This window comes from Globicephala melas, chromosome 1 (genome assembly GCF_963455315.2).
Source record: "Globicephala melas chromosome 1, mGloMel1.2, whole genome shotgun sequence".
In the NCBI taxonomy this organism is placed as follows: domain Eukaryota; kingdom Metazoa; phylum Chordata; class Mammalia; order Artiodactyla; family Delphinidae; genus Globicephala; species Globicephala melas.
In genome coordinates, this window is record NC_083314.1 from 36,008,385 (window position 1) to 36,033,758 (window position 25,374).

The 25,374-nt window shown below is 36.2% G+C and overlaps 1 protein-coding gene across 1 annotated transcript in view; it reads left to right on the forward strand.

Annotated features, from left to right (window-relative positions):
- CR1 (complement C3b/C4b receptor 1 (Knops blood group)) overlaps positions 1-25,374 on the forward strand; it is an 86,784-nt gene that overhangs the window by 45,749 nt on the left and 15,661 nt on the right. The window contains exons 23-25 of the mRNA XM_070043669.1: positions 669-768; positions 9,313-9,398; positions 24,745-24,930. Coding sequence (XP_069899770.1) covers positions 669-768; positions 9,313-9,398; positions 24,745-24,930 — 372 coding nt within the window. The remainder of the gene's footprint in view (positions 1-668; positions 769-9,312; positions 9,399-24,744; positions 24,931-25,374) is intronic.

Below are 25,374 nucleotides of genomic sequence, written 5' to 3' on the forward strand. Positions count from 1 at the left end.
ATTTTGAAAATATGTTCTCTATCACCTGCTTAGAAAACTTGGTCTCGTCAAGTGCCAAGATATTTAGAGATATGAGTAACCCCTTCCTGGGAGCCAATTTATGTATATCAAAGAATCTGTGAGATCTGATTTAATTTGTTCAAATTTTGAAGGTGAGGCATCTAAGTTTGCCCAAGATATTTAAATGGAGGGTGGACTTGTAAGTCATCCCTTCTTATTGCCTTGCATTTCTACACCTTGACTAGATATTCATTTCATAGGAATGGCTCTCACAAGAGGAATTGGAGAAAAAATTTCCATTCACTGGAGGTTACACTTGGTGGCTAAAACCATGAAATGAATAAAACAGGGGCACAAGAAAATTACGTGGGTCACAGTGAATTGTGCTTGGCTAACTAAGATAGGAGGAAAATCCCAAATTTAAGGCCTTTGATTTAGGCTGATGGGATGGAAAACCACAAATGACCTTTATTGGGTGATGCTCACTGGTCGTTTTAAAAGCAGGTGCCCTATAGCTACTTGTATGGTGAGTTTCCTCAAAGTGGTCAATTCTGTAGAACAATCAGAAGTATACAGGCTGTTCAGTATGCTGCACTCCAGTCTGAATCTTAAAAACAAATGTAAATTGAACTGTACACCTCATCCCGAATTCTGCTTCTTTTCTGTAGGAAAATCATGTGGAAAACCTCCAGAACCCTTCAATGGCATGGTTTATATAAACACAGATACGCAGTTTGGATCAACAGTTAATTATTCATGTAATAAAGGGTGAGTTGGGAGCACTATCTTTGGAATGTGAGTTGCAGAACAGCAATGCCAACCTTCCACCCAGTCTAAGATATACAAACCAGACTACTGACATATGTACTTCAAAAAGTAAGCAATAGGACTTTTGGGTAGAGATGGTAGCTTGAACAACATAGGCATTTGACCAAGGAATCTAAAAAAAGAAGGCGCAATGTGTACCTGTATTAAAACTAGGAGAGGGCACCATGCTTCTGCTGAAGGTAGTACATGCGAAAGATATTCACTGAATAAAAAGGACCAGCTTGCCAAATAAAAGGAAAAATGCTGGTTGAACTATACAAACATCCTTAACAGGTTAGCGGGTGTATAGCTGATTAGAGGATCCTGGGGCAGGGTTTGGGAGGATAAATATTAAAGGTAACAGCAGCTCTGGGAAATGTAAGTGTTAAAGTGCACACAGAGTGGGGACCTTAAGGGAGTTCTTGCACCTGACTTTTCCCTGGAATGGGGAAACATGCTAGAAGCCATTGCCTCAACTTAGAGGGAGCAATTAAAGAATGTTTACTAATTTTCAGTTGGCACAATAACTTAGAGGGAAAAAAGATATCTATATTAAATCTTCCTGCAAAAACTGTCCCTAGTCATCGGCCCCATGCTATTCTGCCCAAGCTATTATACCTATGATCCAGCAAGTTTAAACTAGGATAAATCAATATTCACCCCTTCTCACTTTGTCTGAGCTTGAGAGACATAAAAACTTTCCATACAATCTCATCACCAGTCCCTTCTCACCTCCCCTCAGAAATAAGCCTAAAACTCTCTGTGGTGAGCAAGCCAAAACATCATTAAATATAAGGTAAGATACAGCAATTGAAAATAAAAAGACCAATTTGAGAAATCAGAGAAAATATTCCTCTATAAATCAGAGTATTCCAATAAACATGGGAATAAGCTACAAAATAAGATATTAGAAATCTCTCATATGTGTTTATAACATAGAATCTATGAAAGGCATTTATAAGATTTACTGATCTGATATTAGGAAAATTTACCTGTGGATAAAACACACAGGAATCTAAAAAGCAGCAATAATCAGGAGATTGAATCCAGGAAAAAAACAAAGAGATCATTAGAAAATAAGATTAAATTCTCCAGAATTAATCCAGGACAAAACTGGAAATTATACACATATTCACTCACACACAATCTAGATATGAGAAAAACAAAAGAAACCAGAAAAAAACTGAAGCATTAATTAGCACATAATGGAAGATAGTTTCTCAGACCAGAATAAAAAAGCCTAGATCGTTTGAATCTTTAAGGCTTACTAAACAAATGCAAGGTTAATGGTAAGAGGCACTGGCCCTACATGAAGGAAATGTATGAAATTCAGATACTGAATAAAAATACTGCAACTATCGAGAGATAAACAGAAAAAGAAGAACTTCATTTTGGCATCAAAAGCCTCTTCCACACACTAAATTACAGAAATTAGTGTTCGAGAGAAAATATTATGCCATAAAATATCTGTGCTCAGCCAAGCTGTCATTTATCTCCAAGGCACAGATATATAGTCTTACATGAGTAAGAACCCAAAACATATGCCAATTAGATATGCTTCCTGAAAAAAGAATAATTCTCACAAAAATATGAGTAAATTTTTGAAAGAAGAAATCAAAGAAATAGTAGTGAGTCACAAAACTATTTAAACAGAGTTAAAGTTGTTATTTTTAGTATGGTTGTGAAACTAAATATAATGGCAGAACTAATTCTTAAAAGAGAACTCATGTATGAAAGGAAGTATAGTAAACTTGATATAAAATAATAGATTTTTATCACAACAACTAGGAAGTTGGTGATGCAGTAAAATAAATATATATATATATGCTTAACTTATAATACATATAGATAAGTACATATTCTTGACATGATAAATAAAGAAGATAGATATTATTCCATGCTAGTATAAAATCAAAATATATAAATTCAAAATCACAATGGCAATCAAAAAAGCACAACCACTTGGTCCATATGACAAAAGAGGGGTAAGAAAAGGAAGACTAGGAAGCTTTCTATCTCTCTTGCTGGAAACAGCATCAGCAGAGCAAGAATGGAGCTCGTTTTATACAGTACTGAGTTCCAACCCTGGGAATTGTTAAATAAATAAAAGTAAAGAACACTATAAGCAAGATAAAATGTGTAAGTTATTACAGTACGTGTGATGGCTTAAATTCCCCTTTTGAAGAACAATGCCTTCTAAATATAGTCAATAAAAACTTCAAACTACATGATAATTAAAAGACACATTTCTAAAATAAAATAATAGAAAAATTCCATTTATAATTGTATCAAACAATAAAATCCTTAGACATAAATTTAACCAAGGAGACATAAGACTTATACACTGAATACTATAAAACATTGCTGAAAAGAAGTTAAAGAAGACTTAATAAATGGAAATACATTCATATTCTTGGATTGGAAGACTTAGTATTGGTAAGATGAAAATACTGCCCAAAGTGATGATATACAGATTCAAGGCAATACCTACAAAAATCCCAACAGTATTTTTTGCAGAAATGGAAAACCATCCTAAGTTTTGTATGGAATTTCAAGGGACCCAGAACACCCAGTCTTGAAAAGAACAAAGTTGGTTGACTCACACTTTTTATTTCAACATTTACTACAAAGCTATAGTCATTAAAATAGTATGTTACTGACATAAAGTTAGACAGGCCGGCGGAGTAAGTGATAGCCCAGAAATAAAGTCGCATATTTATGGTCAATTGATTTGCAGCAAGGGTGCAAGGACCACTCACTGCGGAAAGAACTGTCTCTTCAACAATGGTCCTGGCAAAATTGGATATTCACATGCAAAACAATGAAGCCACCTTACACCATATACAAAACTAAATCAAAATGGATCAAAGACTTGAAGTTAAAAGTTAAAATTATAAAATTCTTAGAGGAAAATATAGGGACAAATCTTCATGACTGTGGATTTGGCAATAGTTTCTTAAATATGACACCAAAAGTACAGGCAACAAAAGCAGACATAGACAAATTGGGTTTCATTAAAATTAAGAACATTTTTGCATCAAGACACTATCAAGTTCATTCAGCTTACTATAACAAAATATCACAGGCTAGGTAGTTTATAAACAACAGAACTTTATTTCTCACCATTCTAGGAACTGGAAGTCTGAGGTCAGGGTGTTGGCAGGGTCAACAAAGGTCCTCTTCTAGGTGTATGCTTCTAGTGTGTCCTCACATGGTGTAGGGGTTAGGAAGCTCTGTGGGGTCTCTTTTATAAGAGCATTACTCCCACTCATGAGGACTTCACCTTTATGACATAGCTCCTAAAGGCCCTACTTATTAATGCCATCACTTTTGGAGGTTAGGATTTCAACATATGAATTTTGGGGAGACATAAACATTCAGACCATAGCAGACACTATCAAGACAGTGAAAAGACAACTCATAGAATGAGAAAAAAATATTTGCAAATCATATATCTGACAAAATTAAATATACAGAATATATAAAGAACTCTATAACTCCGCAAGAAAAAAACTACCCAATTTTAAATGGGCCAAGGACTTGAGTAAGACATTTCTCCAAAGGAGGTATACAAATGGCCAATAAACACATAAAAAATGCTAAACATTATTAACCATTAGGTAAATGCAAATCAAACCCATTCATACCTCTTAATATGACTTTAATAATAATTATTAATAAACAGAAAATAAAAAGTGTTGGTGAGAATGTGTAGAAATTAGAATCCTTGTACATTGCTGGTGAGAATGTAAAATGATGCCGCCACTATAGAAATTGTTAGGTATCTACACATGCACTATTTTGCAGCAATCAAAAAGACTTAATTAGATCCTATATTCAGTGATCTGGATGGATGATCGTGATGTGATATTGACTGAGAAAACAATTTGTAGAGTTTGTTTTCAACTTGGAAAAGCAATGACAAATTTTGAGGAGATACTCTATATGCATATATATGTTTGAATGTGCTTAGAGAAAGTAGGGTTATCTGAAATACATGGTATTCTAAGCAAAAACATATGTTGTAATTTTCTGTTGTTAAGTTACTGAAAAGAAATAAATTAAACTTAAATAAACAAATAGCCAAGGAGCAGATGTTAACCTGGACAAATAAAACGCAGATTGCTTTGACAAAGGGGTGGCAAACTTTTTCTGTCAAGACCCAGATAGTAAATACTTTCAGATTTGTGGGCCATATAATCTCTGTTATAACTACTCACCTCTGCAGTTGCAGTGGGATAGTAGCCCTAGACAGTGAATGAATGAATGTGTGATACAGCATACATAGGGCCTGCAGAACTCAGTTTGCCAACCTATGGTTAGATGAAAGAGCATTAGTTTTCCTCAATTTCTTTTATTATTCCAGGTCAAGGAGGTTCTAAAAAGAAGTAAAAAGATAAATTGATAAAATAATAATAATAGTTGAAAACTTCAGATTGGGTAAGCAAAGGTACAAAAAATAAGACACTGATGGATGAGGCTGTTTTGGTACATGTGTATTGAATTTTGTACCTTACAGAGAATGCAAACTCTTTCTAGGAACCATTTATAAGAGTTGATAGCATATCACTCCACAGGGTGTGCCTCAATAGATTTGAACACAGGAGAAACTAAAACAGCGATATACTCTTATTATAATAAAAATAACACTAGGAATTAATGACAAAAGAATAAATAAAAATTCAAGTTTTGGATCTTAGTCAAAGAGAAAATTAAAACAGACATTGCAGATTACATATCAAATAACAATAAGGAATGATTATTGAGTGCATGAGCCCTGAGAACTCTTCTAGTGCTTTACATGAATTAACTTACTCTTGAAAATGACTCTTTGAAGTGAATATTACACATAGCCCCATTTTACAGGAGAGAAACTAAGACAGAGAGATGAACCAATTTACCAAAACTCACAGGACAGAGGCTCAGGTTAGAATTTGAATATTGCCAGTCTGCCTCCACAGCCCGTATTGGTAAACCTTACATTATTCAGCCTGTTCGTTATGAATGCTGGTGCAAATATTACTCGTGAAAATTTCTGGGATACTGATGCCAAAACTGTCCTTAGAGAAATAGTCAATACTTTTGTTATCTGACAAAAAGTTTTCAAATAAATGAACAAAGCATTTTACCTAAGAATTTTTAAATGACTAGAACATGAACATATAAAAGAAGCTGGACTAAGAAATTAATAAAGAAAGGAAATTAATAAAAAGGAAAAAGGGAAACGATAAGTAAAAATCTCAGAGTAGTTTCTTAAAGTGGCCAATTAAACAAACGGAATTTGGCCAATTGTAATTTCACAAAATAACAAATCTGCCAATACACGTGAATGAGAAAGGAGATATCGTAGATATTGAAGGGATTCAATCAATACTAAATAAAAGTAGTATATCCTCTCTAGCCTAATGAAATTGAAAACATCCATGAAATGTGCCATTTTGTAGGAAAAATACAGTTTCCAAGATGTACTTAAAAATACATAAATCAGCTGATAAACCTGTATCTACTTGAGTCTCTGTTGTCAGTCTTTTTGGATATATAGCTAGGATTGGAATTGCTAGACCATATGTTAATTATATATTTAACTTTTTGAGGAATAGCCAAACTGTTTTCTACAGTGGCTGCACCATTTTACATTCCCACCAACGATTACAAGCATTCCATTTTCTCCACATCTTCACCAACACTTTTATTTTCCATTTTTAAAAAGTTATTATTAAAAAAAAACTCAAAAAGGTTATTATTATAGCCATCCATCCTGGAAGGTCTGAATTGGGTTTGACTTGGATTTCCCTAATGACTAATAATTGTTAGTATCTTTTCATGTGTATATCTTTTGTACATTTGTATATCTTCTTTAGAAAAATGTCCATTCAAGTTCTTTGTCCATTTTTCAATTGGGTTGTTTGTCTTTTTGTTGTTGTGTTATAGGCGTTCTTTATATATTCTGTATATTAAACACTTCTCAGATAAATGATTTCCACATATTTTCTTTTATCCTTTTATCTTTTCACTCTCTTGATAGTGTCTTTGATGTTGACTGGGGCTGCAGTCATCTGTAGGACTGATGGGGCTGAGAAATCTGAGAATGTTTGGAGGGGGTTGGAGGGCAGATGGGAATCTGTATTTACAAATGTAGAATTGGTGCTTGTGTCCAATTTAACCAGCTCTTTCTTCTAAAGGTAGCTAAGCCCAGTTGACATCTGGGTTACACGTATATTTTTAGATAAAAAGGCTAGAAGTATTCATAGCAAAATATTAGCTACTACGAGTGGTGCTATCTTGGGTGGTGACATTTTTGATCTTTGGGTTATTCACAACTTCCAAATATGTCTACAATGAATGTATGTTAACTTTTATAAGCCAATAAAATTCAATTTTAAATTTCTTTTTTTTTTTAAAAAAAGAGGGCTGCTGAAAATCATATCTGTGAGCTACTTTTAGTAATTTGCAGCCTACTGAATGTCTCCATAGATTCCCTCCACTGCTAAATAGTTCAAAGTACATGAACAAATAGGAAAAAATAAAAATGACACCATCCTAGCCCTTGATTCTCCCATCCCTGACCTTACTTAATGGGCTGTCCAGTGCCTCAGCATGCTTCTCCACAGTATGTATGATGCTTATAGGGAAAGGAATCTCATGGCTCTTGAACAACAATTTAGAGTGGTTCTATACAGAAAACTATACAGATTTCTAATGCTCAGGGGAACTGAGTGGGCTCCAGTAAAAGTAATTCACAGAGATGGAAAATCCATCCAGGAAAAATATTACAACATAATCACTACTGCAGCATACTAGTGTCTTACAATATGTTCAAAAATATTCACTGCTTTTTACAGTCATACAGGGGCTGGAACCTGCTTCACATTTTTACTCCAAAGCTCTAGTTTAGTCATAGTGAGTACGTTAAGAGTAGCCTTTATAAGGTCAAAAGTCAGAGGATACCCATGGCCCTGTGCTCCTAAGGCAACATTTAAATGTATGATAGGAGACAGGCGGAAGGAAACACACATGTAGTACAGGGATGATTATCCTCTTTCCTTACTAAAGTGGTTCTCAAAATGTTTGTTTGCAGACATTTTGAAGATTAAATATTTGTTTGCACACTTAAAAGATTTTAGAACACAGCTCATAAAAAACAAGGTAACAATAAGGAAAATTTAATCACTACCTAAATATAAAAGTGACTTACCGTGTCTACCAAAATATTCACTGTCATTGCTCTACCAACGTGGTTCCCACCATCTTTTTGTTACTGTTTTGGGAAGAGCTGGTATACCAGTTAAGATTAGATTAAGTTATAAAAGACAGAAAAAACACAAAATAACAGGAGCTTGAACAAGACAGCAGTTCACTTATCTCTCATGTTAAGAACCATGGCGGCCCAGGGCTCATACAGTGGCTCTAAGATCCACAGAAACTTGGGATCCTTCCATTAGAGAGTCCATCTCAACTCATCGTCCAAACTCCATTTAGCAAAGAGGAAGAACGGAGGAAGGGAACACTTATCCCTGTGAAGACACTTTCCAGACACTCCATTTACATCCCTCCAGCCAGAACATAGCCACACGGCTGTAAGGGAAGCTGAGAAATGAAGCTGTTTTTGAAAGTGGCCAATGGCCCAGTTAAAAATACAGGGTCATGTTAATAATGAAGAAAAGTGGATGCTGGAGATTCCAGTAGTCTCTGCTACAAATGGGTACTGCCCTGATCACATGTCCTAGGTAATCAAAAGACAGATTTCTTAACTGTTGCAGTAACTACCTCACTGTTATGTGACTTTGCATTACACCCATCACTTTTTACTTTATCAAGTTTAGCCCTGCTGTACATTGGAACATATGAATAGCTTGGCTGAGTATCTTTTGTGACATTTCTCACAGTAACAGCATAGAGGGGTAATAAATAAAAAATAAATGATGAAGTTTCAAATTTTGTGACCTACTTAGAATGATTTTATGACACAGTGGGTGAGTACCCCTGCTTTCTACATTTGAAAGGTAAAATGGTTAGCTGTTTCCTCTGACTCTCATTTACTAAGTCTTCAGGGTAAAGCCATCATTCTTTCCTTCACTCAGTAGATATTTTTGAGCACCACATGCTTGAAAGTCTCTAGGCTAGGTGCTAAAGGGTGTATATATTTCAGTAAGGCATCTTCCCTCCTAATCAAGCGCTTATAATTTCTTAGCTGAAAGTACAAATGGATAAAATAATTCTGAGGTATCTTTAAGACAAGTACAGAAGTGTCCCATGATTAATAATGGGAATATTGCAATGAGTTGTGAGGGGACTAGGAATGGAGATGGATTAAAGAGGTACGAATTTTAGCTTGCCCTGAAGAATAAAGACTAATTTGCAGGTGGAGATGGGGTTTCTTTCTTGAGGTCTCTCATGTTTTAATCTGTCCTGTAATTTGTAACATCCTCCTGCTATTGTTTTCTCATGGTGATTTAAGTGGGAAATCTGTGTAGAGTCTAACCATTTTTCATCCTTTGCTTCTAGGTATCGACTCATTGGTTCCCCTTCTGCTACTTGTCTCCTCTCAGGCATTGATGTCACTTGGGATAAAAAGGCACCTATTTGTGAGAGTGAGTTGAATTATTTTTTCCCATAATTCCCTCCATTTGATCCTTATTTGTCCCTGGAATTATGAAGAAGGAATTGAATCCTTCTTGCACAGAGTTGTCTCTCAGTTGTTTGAAACTTGGAGTCATGTGCTGCACGGTCCTCCTGGTTTTTCTTCACTTTAGGAGGTAATTTATCTGAAACTATGGACTTAAACTCAGGTAAAATTGCCCCACTTTCCTACTTTGATAATAAACTCTCAGTATAATGATCATTCTCCTTAGTGACTAAACTTAAAAGATACTAAAGAAAATTAATTTTGTCTCTACAACCTCTTAATATCACATTATAAGCCCAGGAAGTAGATTACTCCCTTTCTTATCATTCTTACTCTGAAGCATAAAAGATCTTACAATCCTTAGCAATTTTCCCAAGCCTCGAGTTATTCTGCTCTTTATTCTTCCCTCAAATTCTTCCAAGCTCATGCCCTAGTTTATTTGTTCTTGATTAGTTGGCCATTCATCTTTTCAGTGGAATATTGTAAAGTGAATCTCCAAAATTTTGAGGAACATAGAAGAATGATTGCAAATTGGTAAAGTATTAAGGCTGTGAAGAAATCAGTATCACATGCAGAAGTGATGGCAGTAAAAGTGGGCACAAACTTCTGGAAGGCTAATGAGCAATATATACTAAAGCCTTAAATGCAAATACCCTTTGACCTAGCAATTCCATTTCCCAGAATTTATCCCAAGAAAATAATCATCATGGACTTTTCCCGTGATTTTCATCCAAAGACACTCAATGCAACCATATTTATGGTAGTGGAAAATGTTAGAAATCATGGTTTGTAAATAGCTGATGGAAGACATAAGGCTTATTAAAAATGGTTATGATAAGTTTTTAAGAAAGGTAAAAAGTATACCATGAAAAATTAGAGATAGAGATGCCACATCCAAGTAGCAATAGATAGTATATTTATATATCTACATCCCGGAATATTATTCAGCCACCAAATATACCATAGAAAATATAACCATAGACACACATGCACGTGCACACACATATCTGAAACAATATACATTAAACTATTAAGAATATTTATTTTTGGACCTTATCATTTTTTGTTTGTCCACATTTTATAAATTTCCTACAATGAATATGTTCATTGTATTCACAGGTATTCCTCCAAAACTTACTGTCCTTTTCCCATTGGGTTATTTTCCCTCCATAAAATAACATTGGCTTTTAGATATCCAAAGACATAAATGAGAAACTATAAAAGGTGCCTTCTTTACTTGCCAAAAAATATTAAATTCTCTGAAAAAAATTCAACTTAGCAAGGTATTATCATTTACTATATACAATTTTCAAGGTCTGGCACCTTTTGTAGGAGGTTATCTTTAATGAAAAATGTTTCCACTTCTACTATATTTATAGGTCAATAAACATTTAACTGAGTCAATATTGGTCATGTGTGTACATGTGAACGTATGAATAGTCAATTATGCCAGTATGTTTTAAATTACTATGTTGTGATAGAACATAGTAGTTATTTAACATTTTATTACCCCAAATCTGTGATTATTTCCTCATGTCTTATCTTTTATATTTTCTTTTCAACCTTTTTTTGAAATATATTAGACATATAGCTTTGTGTAAATTTAAGATGTACATTCATATATTGTAATATGATTGCCATCATAGGAATAATTATCACCTCCATCACAGTACATAATTATTCTTTATTTTTAGTAGTTGGAATAATTAGTTTCTAGTCTCTCAGCAAGTTTTATGATTATAGTACAATGTTGTCGTCTCTCTAGGGCATATTTTCTACTTGTTGTAAGTTTATACTCTTAGACAACATCCATCCTGTCCTCCCATCCCCTGGTAACCACCATTTTATTCTGTTTTTAAAACTTGGTTTTTTTACATTCCACATGTAAGTGGTATCATACAGTTCTTGTCTTCCTCTGTCTGACATCTCATTTAGCATAACATGCTAAAATTCCATTCATGTTGTCACAAATCTCACTTAGCATAATGCGCTAAAAGTCCATCCATGTTGTCACAAATGGTAGGATGTCCATCTTTCAATATTTCATTGTATATGTACCACATTTTCTTTACCCATTCAGCTGTTGATGGACACTTAGGTTGTTTCTATATCTTTGCTGTTGTAACTAATGCCATCATGAACATGGGAGTGCATACACCTTTTTGAGTTAGTGTTTTTATTTTCTTTGGATAAATACTCAGAGGTGGAATTCCTGGATCTGTTTTAAGATTTTTTAGGAACCTCCATATGTTTTCCATAGTGACCACACCAATTTACATTCCTACCACCTTTGTACAAGTGTTCCCTTTTCTCCACATCCTCATCACCACTAGTCATCTCTTGTCTTCTTGATGACAACCATTCTAACAGATGTGAGGTGATATCCCGTTGTGGTTTTAATCTGCATTTCCCTGATGATTAGTGATGTTGACCATCTTTTTATGCACCTGTTGACCATTTGTATGTCTTCTTTTGAAAATTGTTTAGTTGTGCCCATTTTTCAATCAGATTTTTTGTTTTTTGTTATTGAGTTGTATGAATTCTTTATATATTAAACCCCTTATCCAATATATGGTTTGCAAAAATTTCCCCCCATTCTGTAAGTTTCCTTTTAATTTTGCTAATTGTTTCTTTTGCTGCACAAAAGCTTTTAAGTTTTAAGTTTGATGATTTTTCCATTTGTTGTTTGTGCTTTTGTTGGTATTGTATTGAAAAAGTCATTGCCATGACTAATGTTAAGAGCCTCTTCCCTACACTTCCTTCTAAGAGTCTTATAATATCAGGTCTTATATTTAAATTTTTGATCCTCTTCAAGATACTTTTTGTGAGTGATATAATATAGGGATCCAGTTTCATTGCTCTGCATGTATTCATCCAGTTTTCCCAGCACCAATTGCTGAAGAGACTATCCTTTTCCCATTGTGTGCTCTTGCCTCCCTTATCAAATATTCATTGACTGTATAAGCAGGGGATTAATTCTGGGCTCTCTATTCTGTTCCACTGGTCTATGTGTTTATTTTTGTACTAGTACTGTACTGTTTTTTATTATTGTAGTTTTATAGTGTAGTTTGAAATCAGGAATTGTAATACCTCCAGTTTTGTTCTTTTTCATCAGTATTGCTTTGGCTCTTCAAAGTCTTCTGTGGTTACATATACATTTTAAGATTCTTTTTCTATTTCTGTGAAGAGTGCCATTGGTATTTTTATGTGGATTGCATTAAATCTATATATGGGTTTGAAAAATATAGACATTTTAACAATATTAATTCTTTTGACCCATGAACATGGGGTATCTTTCCATTAGTTTGCGTCTTGTTCTATTTGTTTCAGCAAAGTCTTGTGAGTTTTGTTGTGCAGATCTTTCAGTTCCTTGGTTAAATTTATTCCTAAGTATTTTATTCTTTTTCATGCTATTGTGAATGGAAAAGTTTTTATTCTCATTCAAATGTTTCATCCTTTGTGTATAAAAATGCAACTGATTTATCTATATTGATTTTGTATCTTGCAACTTTACTGAAATAATTGATTAGTTCCAACAGTGTTTGGGTTGAGCATTTCAGATTTTCTATATACAGAATCATATCATCTGCAAGTAGCAACAGTTTTACTTCTTCCATCCTGATTTGGATGCCTTTTATTTCCCTATCTTGCATATTCACTCTAGCTAGGACTTCCAGTATTATACTGAATAAGAGTTGTAAGAGTGCGCATCCTTGTATTGTTCCCGATCTTAGGGGAAAAGCTTCCAAGTTTTTCTCCATTTTGTATAATGTTAGCTGTGGATTTGTTATGGCTGACCTTTATTATGTTAAGATATATTCCTCTATACCCAATCTGCCAAGACTTTTTATCATGGAAGGATGTCATTTTGTCAAATGCTTTTTCTGCATGTATTGACATGATCACGTAAGTTTTTATCTTTAATTTTATTAATGTGATGTATTAAATTTATTGATTTGTATATGTTGAACCATCCTTGCATCTCCCAGGGGTAAATCCCACTTGGTTGTGGTGTATAATCCATTTTATGTGTTCTTGAATTTGTTTTGCTAATTTTTTGTTGAGAATTTTTGGACCTATATTTATCAGAGATATTGGTCTATAGCTTTCTTTTCTTGTGTTGTCCCTGTCTGACTTTGTTACCAAAGTAATCTAATGCTGGCCTCATAGAATGAATTTGGAAGCATTCACGCCTCTTTAATTTTTTGGAAGAATCTGAGGAAAATTGGTATTAATTATTCTTTAAATTTTGGTAGAATTCACCAGTGAATCCATCTGGCCCTAGGGTTTTCTATGTTGGGAGGTTTTCGATTACTGATCCAAATTTTGCTCATTATCGGTCTGTGCAGATTTTCTATTTCTTCCTGATTCAGTCTTGGTAGGTTTTGTGTTTCTAGAAATTTATTTTTTCTAGGTTATCTAATTTGTTGGCATATAATTTTTCATAATAGTCTCTTATAGTCCTATGTATTTCTGTAGTATCAGTTGTAATATCTTCTTTTTAATTTTATCTATTTGAGTTTTCTTTTTTTCATAGTTAGCCTGGCTAAAGGTTTGCCAATTTTGTTTATCTTTTTGTAGAGCCAGGCTTTAGTTTCATTGATCCTTTCTATTGTTTATCTGGTGTCTATTTCATTTACTTCTGCAGAGATCTTTATTATGTCCTTCTTTCTGCTAACTCTGGGCTTAATTTGTTCTTTTTTTTTAATTCTTCAAGGTGTAAAGTTAAGTTGACTGAGAACTTTCTAATTTCTTAGTATATGCGTTTATCACTGTAAACGTTCCTCTCAGAATTGCTTTGCTGCATTCCATAAGATTTGATTTGTCGTATTTCCATTTTCATTTGTTTTGAGATAATTTTCTAATTCCCTTTTGATTTCTTCTTTAACCCATTGGTTGTTCAGAAGTGTATTTTTCAGTTTCCACATATTTGTAGATTTTCCAGCTTTCCTCTTGTTGTTGATTTCTAGTTTTATACAATTGTGGTCAGAAAAGATAATTGGTGTCATTTCAGTCTCCTTAAATTTGCTAAGATTTGTTTTGTGCTTTCTCATATGATCTATCCTGGAAAATGTCCCATGTGCACTCGAGAACAATGTTTATTCTGCTGCTGTTGGATGGAATGTTTTATATATGTATGTTAAGTCCATTTGTTCTAGAGTATGGTTCAATTCCAATGTTTCCTTGTTGATTTTCTGGATGATCTATCCTTGCTGAGAGTAGGTATTGAAGTCCCCTACTATGATTGTATTGTTGTCTATTTCTCCCTTTAGATCTCTTAGTATTTGCCTAATATATTTCAGTGCTCTGATGTTGGGTGCATATGTATTCATGATTGTTATATATTCTTGATGTTCTGACACTTTTATCATTATATAATAACCTTCTTTGTCTCTTGTTATCATTTTTGACTTGAAGTCTATTTTGTCTGACATAAGTATGAATATGCCCTCTTTCTTTTGTTTTACACTTGCATGGAATATCCTCTTCCATCCTTTCATTTTAAGCCTATGTGTTCTTTAGAGCTGAAATGAGTTTCTTGTAAGCAGCATACACTTGGGCTTTGTTGTTGTTTTTTTAAATCTATCCCGCCACTCTGTGACTTTTGATTGATGAATTCAATCCATTTATATTTCGAGTGATTATTGATATGTAAGAACTTACTACGGCTGTCTTATCATTTTTTTGTTTCTCCTTTGTTTCTTTTTCCCTCTGTTTCTGTCTAGCTTTGTAAAGTGGTGCTTTTCCATGGTGATTTTCTCAGTCTCCCCTTGTTTTGTTTCATGACTTCTGAATTTTGATTTGTAATTACTGTATGGCTTACATAGAACATCACATAGATCAAATCATCCTTTTTATGATGATAGGAATTTATCTTAATTCACCTATAAAATTTCCACAGTTTTAGTCCTCCCTTTTTGTATTTTTGATGTCACAATTTATCTTTTTTTGAGCTATGAATTTATTGAGAAATTATAGTAGCTATAGTTTTTTTTTAGTTGAAAGCTATAGTCTTTTTAATACTCTTTGCCTTAAACCTTTATACTATAACTAAGTGACTGACCCACTGTTCTAATATTGAAGTACTGTTTTCTAATTCTGACTATTTTTCACCTTTGCTAGAATATTGTGTACTCTCATTTGCTTTTATGTTACAAAGTAGCATCTTTTCATTTCAGCTTGAAGAACTTCTTTCAGCATTTCTTGCAAAGCAAGTCTCATTATGGTAAACATTCTCAGTTTTTGTTTGCCCGGTAAACCTTTACTTCTACTTCATAGCTGAAGAATAACTTTGCTGGATAAAGTATTCTTGACTGGCAAATTTTATCTTTCAGCACTTTGAATGTGTCATTCCACTCCATCTGGCCTGTAGAGTTTGTGCTGAGAAATCTGCTAGTAGCCTCATGGCTACTTTGTAAGTTACTTTCTTTTTTCCCTGGCTGCATTTAAGATTCTTTCTTTGTCATTGATTTTTGACAGTTTCATTATAATATATATTGGAGAAGGTCTTTTTGCATTGAGATAATAGGGTGTTTTATTAGCTTCTTGGACTTCCAGTACCTTCCCCGGGTTTGAGAAGTTCCCAGATATTATTTCTCTAACTACGCTCTCTGCCCCCTTCTCCTTCTCTTCTTTTTCTTGTAGACCAATTATTCTCACATTTGTTTTTCTCATTATATCTGATAGCTCTCATAGAACTTCTTTTAATTTTTTAACACCTTTATTGGAATGTAATTACAATGTTCTGTTAGTTTCTGCTGTATAACAAAGTAAATCAGCTATACGTATACATATATCCCCATATCCCCTCCCTCTTGTGTCTCCCTCCCACCCTCCCAATCCCACCCCTCTAGGTGGTCACAGAACACCGAGCTGATCTCCCTGTGCTATGTGGCTGCTTCCCACTATCTATTTTACATTTGGTAGTGTATATATGTCCATGCCACTCTCTCACTTCATCCCAGCTTACCCTTAACCCTCCCCGTGTCCTCAAGTCTGTTCTCTACGTCTGCATCTTTATTCCTGTCCTGCCCCTAGGTTCTTCAGAGCCATTTCTTTTTAGATTCCATATATATGTGTTAGCATACGATATTTGTTTTTCTCTTTCTGACTTACTTCACTCTGTATGACAGACTATAGGTCCATCCACCTCACTACAAATAACTCAATTTCATTTCTTTTTATGGCTGAGTAATATTCCATTGTATATGTGTGCCACATCATCTTTATCCATTCATCTGTTGATGGACACTTAGGTTGCTTCCATGTCCTGGCTATTGTAAATAGTGCTACAGTGAACATTGTGGTACATGATTCTTTTTGAATTATGGTTTTCTCAGGGTATATGCCCATTAGTGGGAATGCTGGGTCATATGGTAGTTCTTTTTTTAGTTTTTTAAGGAACCTCCATACTGTTCTACATAGTGGCTGTATCAATTTACATTCCCACCAACAGTGCCAAGAGGGTTCCTTTTTCTCCATATCCTCTCCAGCATTTACTGTTTGTAGATTTTTTGATGATGGCCATTATATCTGGTGTGAGGTGATACCTCATTGTATTTTTTTTCTTTTTCTTTGTGTTATTTTATTTAAAATTAAAATGAGGTTTTAGGTCTCAGCTTTCTGAAATCAACAGACTGTGTTGATTTACTAAAGATATCTCTTCAAAAAGCATTCTTTCTTCCAATTTTCCCTCCCCCCCTTACTCCCTGGTAACTATAAGTTTGTTTTCTACACCTATAACTCTATTTCTGTTTTTGTGGAAAAGTTCGTTTGTACACTATTTTTAGATTCTACGTATAAACAATATCATGTGATATTTGCCTTTTTCTGTCTGACTTACTTTGCTCAGTATGACAATCTCTAAGTCCATCCATGTTGCTGTAAATGGCATTATTTGTTCTTTTTTATGGCTGAGTAATATTCCATTTTATATATGTACCACATCTTCTTTGTCCATTCCTCCATTGATGAACATTTAGGTTGCTTCCATGTGGAGTGCGCGTATCTTTTTGAATTATGGTTTTGTCCAAATATAGGCCAGGAGTGGAATTGCAGGATCATATGGTAGCTCTATTTTTAGTTTTTTAAGGAACCTCCGTACCGTTCTCCACAGTGGCTGCACTAATTTACATTCCCACCAGCTGTGTAGAAGGGTTCCCTTTTCTCTACATCCTCTCTAGCATTTACTGTTTGTAGATTTTTTTTTTTTGCGGTATGTGGGCCTCTCACTGCTGTGGCCTCTCCCGTTGCAGAGCACAGGCTCCGGACGCACGGGCTCAGCATCCATGACTCACGGGCCCAGCTGCTCTGTGGCATGTGGGATCTTCCTGGACCGGGGCATGAACCTGGGTCCCCTGCATCGGCAGGCGGCCTCTCAACCACTGTGCCACTAGGGAAGCCCGTGTTTGTAGATTTTTTGATGGTGATCTTTCTGCCCAGTGTGAGGAGATAACTAATAAGGACCTACTGTTAAAATAGAATTACCATATGACCCAGCAGTCCCACTAATGGGCATATACCCTGAGAAAACCATAATTCAAAAAGAGCCATGTACCAAAATGCTCATTGCAGCTCTATTTACAATAGCCCGGAGATGGAAACAACCTAAGTGTCCATCATCGGATGAATGGATAAAGAAGATGTGGCACATATATACAATGGAATATTACTCAGCCATAAAAAGGAACGAAATTAGGCTTCCCTGGTGGCGCAGTGGTTGAGAGTCTGCCTGCCAATGCAGGGACACGCGTTTGTGCCCCGGTCCGGGAAGATCCCACATGCCACGGAGTGGCTGGGCCCGTGAGCCATGGCCGCTGAGCCTGCGCTTCTGGAGCCTGTGCTCCGCAACGGGAGAGGCCACAACAGTGAGAGGCCCACGTACCGCAAAAAAAAAAAAAAAAAAAAAAATTGAGTTATTTGTAGTGAGGTGGATGGACCTAGAGTCTGTCATACAGAGTGAAGTAGGTCAGAAAAACAAAAACAAATACCATATGCTAACACATATATATGGAATCTAAAAAAAAAAAAAAAAATTGGTCATGAAGAAACCTAGGGGCAAGACGGGAATAAAGACACAGACCTACCAGAGAATGGACCTCATTGTAATTTTGATTTGCATTTCTCTAACGATTAGTGATGTTGAGCATACTTTCATGTGTTGGTTGGCAATCTGTGTATCTTCTTTGGAGAAATGTCTGTTTAGGTCTTCTGCCCATTTTTGAATTCGGTTGTTTGTTTTTTTGATATTGAGCGGCATGAACTGCTTGTATATTTTGGAGATTAATCCTTTGTCAGTTGCTTCATTTACAAATACTTTCTCCCATTCTGAGGGTTGTCTTTTCATTTTATTTATGGTTTCCTTTGCTGTGCAAAAGCTTTGAAGTTTCATTAGGTCCTATTTGTTTATTTTAGTTTTTATTTCCATGTCTCTAGGATGTGGGTCAAAAAGGATCTTGCTGTGATTTATGCCATAGAGTGTTCTGCCTATGTTTTCCTCTAACAGTTTTATAGTGCCTGGCCTTACATTTAGGTCTTTAATCCATTTTGAGTTCATTTTCATTTATGATGTTAGGAAATGTTCTAATTTCATTCTTTTACATGTAGCTTTCCAGTTTTCCCAGCATCATTTATTGAAGAGGCTGTGTTTTCTCCATTGTATATTCTTGCCTCCTTTATCAAAGATAAGGTGACCATATGTGCGTGGGTTTATCTCTGGGCTTTCTATCCTGTTCCATTGATCTATATTTCTGTTTTTGTGCCAGTACCATACTGTCTTGATTATTGTAGCTTTGTAGTATAGTCTGAAGTCAGGGAGTCTGATTCCTCCAGCTCTGTTTTTCTTTCTCAAGATTGCTCTGACTATTCAGGGTCTTTTGTATTTCCATACAAATTGTGAAATTTTTTGTTCTAGTTCTGTGAAAAATGCCAGTGGTAGTTTGATAGGGATTGCATTGAATCTGTAGATTGCTTTGGGTAGTATAGTCATTTTCACAATATTGATTCTTCCAATCCAAGAACATGGTATATCTCTCCATCTGTTTGTGTCATCTTTCATTTCTTTCATCAGTGTCTTATAGTTTTCTGCATACAGGTATTTTGTCTCCTTAGGTAGGTTTACTCCTAGGTATTTTATTATTTTTGTTGCAGTTGTAAATGGGAGTGTTTCCTTAATTTCTCTTTCAGATTTTTCATCATTAGTGTATAGGAACGCAAGAGATTTCTGTGCATTAATTTTGTATCCCACTACTTTCCATGTATTTTGCAACTGACAGTTTGTACCTCTTAATCTCCCTCACCTATTTGTTTCTTCACCCCATTTCCCTGCCCTCTGGCAATCACCTGTTTCTTCTTGGTATCTATAACTCTGTTTCTGTTTTCTTATGTTTGTTCATTTGTTTTGTTTTGTTTTTAGATTCCACAATAAGTGAAATCATGTAGTACTTGCCTTTCTCTGTCTGCCATGTCATTTAGCATAGTACCTCGAGGTCCATCCATGTTGTTGCAGATGGTAAGATATCATTCTTTTTATGCCTCAGGAATATTCCATTGTGTATGTATACCACATCTTCTTCTTCCATTCATTTATTGATGGGTATTTAGGTTGCTTCCATATATTGGCTTTTGTGAATAATGCTACAATGAGCATGGGGTGCATATATCTTTTCTAATTAGTGTTTTCATTTTCTTCAGATGAATGCACAGGAGTGGAATTGCTGTCATGTGGTAGTTCTAGTTTTAATTTTTTTAATTAATTAATTTATTTAATTTTGGTTTCATTGGGTCTTTGTTGCTGCATGCAGGCTTTCTCTAGTTGTGGAGACCGGGGGCTACTCTTTGTTGTGGTGTGCGTGCTTTTCATGGCAGTGGCTTCTCTTGTTGCGGAGCATGGGCTCTAGGCGTGCAGGCTTCAGTAATTGTGGCATGCAGGCTCAGTAGTTGTGGCTCATGGTCTCTAGAGTGCAGGCTCAGTTGTTGTGGCACACGGGCTTAGTTGCTCTGCAGCATGTGGGATCTTCACACAGCAGGGCTCGAACCCACGTGCCCTGCACTGGCAGGCAGATTCTTAACCACTGCACCACCAGGGAAGTCCCTAGTTTTAATTTTTTGAAAAATCTTCATACTGTTTTCCACAGTGGGTACAATTTACATTCCCAACAACAGTGCATGAGAGTTCCCTTTTCTCCACATCCTTCCTAACACTTGTTATTTGTTTCTTTTGATATTAACCATGCTGACAGGTGTTAGGAGATATCTCACTATGGCTTTGATTCTCATTTCTCTGGTGATTAATGATGCTGAGCATCTTCTCACATGCCTGCTGGTCATCTGTATGTATTATTTGGAAAATGTCTATTCAGATCCTCTGCCCATTTTTTAATTGGATTGTTTGTTTTTTTGATGTTGAGTTGTATGAGTTCTTTGTATCTTTCAGCCTTTCTTTGTCTTTTGATTGGAGCATTTAGTCCATTTACATTTAAAGTAATTATTCATACATATGGACCTATTGCCATTTTGTTAATTTCGGGGGATTGTTTTGTTGTGTAGTTCTTCTTTCTTCTTTTCCTCTCCTCTTTTGCAATTTGATGACTTTCTTTAGCATTATTTTTGGATTTCTTTCTCTCTTTTTTTGTGTGTATCTATTATAGGTTTTGGTTTGTGGTCACCATGAGGTTCATATATAACAGCTCTCTATCTATCTATCTATCTATCTATCTATCATCTATCTATCTATCTCTCATCTATGATTACATATAGATGTATATATGATTAATTGATGATCTCTTAAGTTCGAATGTATTCTAACAACCCTGCATATTTACTCCTCCCACAACAATGTTGAATATTTTTGATGTCATATTTTACATCTTTTTGTTTTTTGTATCCCTTAACTACTTATTTTGTATATAGATGATTTCCCTACTTTTGTCTTTTAACCTTCCTGCTAGCTTTATAAATAGTTGATCTACTATTTTGCCTTTACCAGTGAGATATTTTCTTTCATAATTTTCACATTTCTAATTGTGGCCTTTTCTTTTCCACTTAAAGAAGTTCCTTTAACGTTTCTTGTAAAGCCAGTTTAGTGGTGCTGAACTCTTTCAGTTTTTATTTGTCTGTAAAACTCTCCTTCAAATATGAGTGATAACTTTGCCAGGTAGAATATTCTTGTTTGTAGATTTTCCCCTTTTATCATTTGATTGTATTGTGCCACTCCCTTCTGGCCTGCAAAGTTTCTGTTAAAGAGTCAGCTGATATTCTTATGGAGGTTCCCTTGTACGTAACTAGTTGCTTTTCTCTCGCTGTTTTTAATATTCCCTCTTAATCGTTCACTTTTTGCGACTCTAATAGTATGTGTTTTGGTGTAAATCTCTTTGGGTTCATCTTGTTTGTGATTCTCTGTACTTCCTTACTTGGGTGTCTGTTTCCTTCCCCAGGTTAAGGAAGTTTTCCACTATTATTTCTTCAAATAAGTTCTCTGCCCCTTGGTCTCTGTCTTCTCCTTCTGGGACCCCCATCATGTGAATGTTAGTATGCTTGATATTGTTCCAGAGGTTTCTTAAACTATCCCCATTTAAAAAAACTTTTTTCTCTTTTCTGTTCGGCTTAAGAGATTTCCATAACTTTGTCTTTCAGATCACTGATCTACTCCTCTGCATCATCTAATCTACTGTTGATTCCTTCTAGTGTATTTTTAATTTCAGTTATTGTATTCTTCAGCTTTGTTTGGTTCTTCTTTATATTTTCTATTCCTTTGTTAAACTTCTCACTGTGCTCATCCATTCTTCCCCTGAGTTCAGTGAGTATCTTTATGACCATTACCTTGAACTCTTTATCATGTAGTTTTCTTACCTCCACTTCAGTTATTTCTTTTATGGAAATTTTGTCTTGTTCAATCATTTGGAACATACACCTCTGTTTCCTCATTTTGCCCAATATTCAGTGTTTATATCTGTGTGTTAAGTTGGTCCATTATGTTTCCTGATCTTGAAGCAGTGCCCATGGTAGGAAACATCCTGTGGTTCCAGCAGCATGCTCCCCTTTGGTCATGAACGCTGTATGCTCTATGGGCGCCCCCTATGTGTGATGCTTGTGCCCTTCTTTTGTGGTGGTATCAACTACTGTGGGCACACTGGTATGTGGGGCTGACAACTAGCCAAGTTGGCTGCTAAGCCATGCTTTGTACAGTAGCTGTGGGCCCACTGGAGGGCTGGGTAAGCTTCCTTCATGGTTGGCTGCACACCCAGGGGGATGTGGGGCTGATGCTGGTCCACTGAAGGGTAAGACTGTGTCCCTGTGTGGCTGTCTGCATAGCCTGGTGGTGGTGGTGGGCTCAGCATTGGTGCTGGGTCACTAGTATGAGTGGCTGGGTCCCCATGAGGCTGTCTACATGACCCTGGGGGCTCAGGGCTCATGCAAGCCCACCGTAGGTTGGGGCCAGGTCCCTATGTGGCTGTCTGCATGGCCCAGAGGGACTCAGGGCAGGTGCTGTCCTGCTGGTGGGTGGGGCCAGGTCCCCACATGGCTGTGTACATGTCTGGGTTGGGTTGGGCTGGTACAGGCCCACTGGTGGTGGTAAGCCTCCAGCACGAATAGGCTAGAGGGAGGATTTCCAAATGGCATTTGCTAGCACTGTTGTTATCTCGGTAGAGTGAGCTCCCCAGAGTGGCTGCTAACAGTGTCTAAGGGGAATCCCAGTTGCCTGCTGCCTCTCTGGGAGGCTCTTCAAGATCAGCAAGTAGGTCGGACTGAAGCTCTTTCCAAACTACTGCCTCTGTGCTGGGACTCGGAGCATATGAGACTTTGCACGTGCCCTATAAGAGTGACATTTTTGTTTCCTATAACCCTCTGGCACTCCCGAACATAAGCCCCACTGGGTTTCAAAGCTAGGGGGCTCATCTCCCTGGAGCAGGACCCCTGGCTGGGGAGCCCAGTGAAGTGCTCAGACTCCTCACTCCTCGGGGAGGACCTTTATGATTGTGATATTCTTCCCATTTGTGGGTCACCAACCAAGGCTGTGGGTCTTGACTGTACCATGTCTCTACCTCTCCTATTCATCTCATTATGGTTCCTTCTTTATCTCTTTAGTTATGGAAATTTTTTTTTTCCGCTAGCATTCAGGTCATTTTCATAGGTAGTTGCTCTGTAAGTAGTTGTAATTTTGGTGTGTCCATGGGAGGAGGTGAGTTTAGGGTCTTCCTATGCTACCATCTTGAACACCTTTCCCTAAAAAGACAGATTCTTAAATTCCATTCTCAAGAACTCTCTGATATGTTGAGGTAGAGTCCAGAGGTCTATTTTTAACAAACCCATCAGAATATTTTGATGTAGCAGGACCACAGACCATATTTTGAGAAATGCCACTTTACCTTGTTGGTTTTTATTTTAAAAAGAGAACTTAGTCTAATTTTGAGACCATTACAACTGAAAAGCAGGCTTTGCTTGGAAGGTATCAGTGGCAAGGCAGAGAAAGAAAGCAAAACAAAGGATGGGCTTGTTCGCCGAAAACAAATAGACTGCCAGTTTTTTCTCTAGCAAAAATGGTCTTGCTTGGGATCAGCAGAGAATTGCGGTTTGGGGTCTGCAGCCATGGTGAGCCACATGCAAGTCCCCGCATAGCAAAGGAAGGAGAACTGTTTTAACAGAAGGGAAAAGAAAGTTGTAAGGGCTCTAGCAAACAAAGAGTCCATGGCTTTTCCTTGCTGATTTGCTGCTAGGAAAGAAGAGGAGTCTTTCTTCTTGCTGTTGAGCTCTGCTGTCATCACAGTGTGTGAAAGCTCCCCCTTCTGGTCTCCAGACTCTATTTAATTATTTAATTTAAGGTTTCTATTTATTAATTTTTACAAGGTAAATGAGATAAAATTAAGTAGAAAATTAATACTTTAAATTCAGAATCATAATTTGTTAATTTCTTTGTTCTATGTATAGAAATGAGCCAGAAATATGCATTTATTCAAGAGACAAAATACCCGTTGCATACCTAAAGAGAGTTAAAATGATATTCCTGTTTTCTTATGGTGTGGCCCAAGTGGTTCCAAGGCTGGAACATGGTTATCCTAATTCCTAACCTTTCCATAACTTTCCTGTTGAAGAGTTAACAATAATTTAAGGTATGATAATTTAAAATAATTATAAGCAATATATTTATATTCCCTTGCTTTACATAAAAAGGGAAGTCAGAGAATTTTAAATAATAAGATGTTGTAGGAGAGGTATCAATAATTTTTGATGGAAGACATGACTCATCTTTGCTAGAAGCAAAGTTTCAACTAACAGTAAAATATCAATTTCTTTTTTTCTTTTTCTAATTTCAGAAGTAAAGTGTAGCCTCCCACAGATTATGAATGGAATCAAGAAGGAACTGAAAATAAGAAAAGTATATCACTCTGGAGATAATGTAACTTTGGAGTGTGAAGATGGGTATACTCTGGAAGGCAGTCCCTGGAGTCAGTGCCAGGAAGATGACCTGTGGGACCCTCCTCTGGCCATATGTACCTCTCGTAAGTGCAAGTGCAAGGAATGTAGGTCCTTCCCAGCCCTGGTTACTGTTCATTCATTCATCTGTACTGACACTGAATGTGGTGGTGTGCCATATGGTGTGCATTAGCTAAGAGCTAAGGAGTGCAGTAAGAGTCCCTAATTCTTCCCCAAAAGCCCTTAGCAATGAGAGTAAGGCAAGCCTTGCTCCTCACACTTCTTAACCCATCCATCTCTCCTCAGGGACTCCTCTGAACCTTTTTTGCCCATTATCACTCTATTGCTGCATACATTGCACAGTAATAATTTGATTACATCCTATGGGTCTTAAAATTCAGTAGCAGATTAGTGGTAGAGCAGGCCTTCAAGAATGTTTTCAGCATGAGTCGGGGATCACCTTCCAACTTGCAGAGACTAGCTGGCTGGTCTCCCACACTGGTGTAGACTACAGGATTTTAACCTGGTAC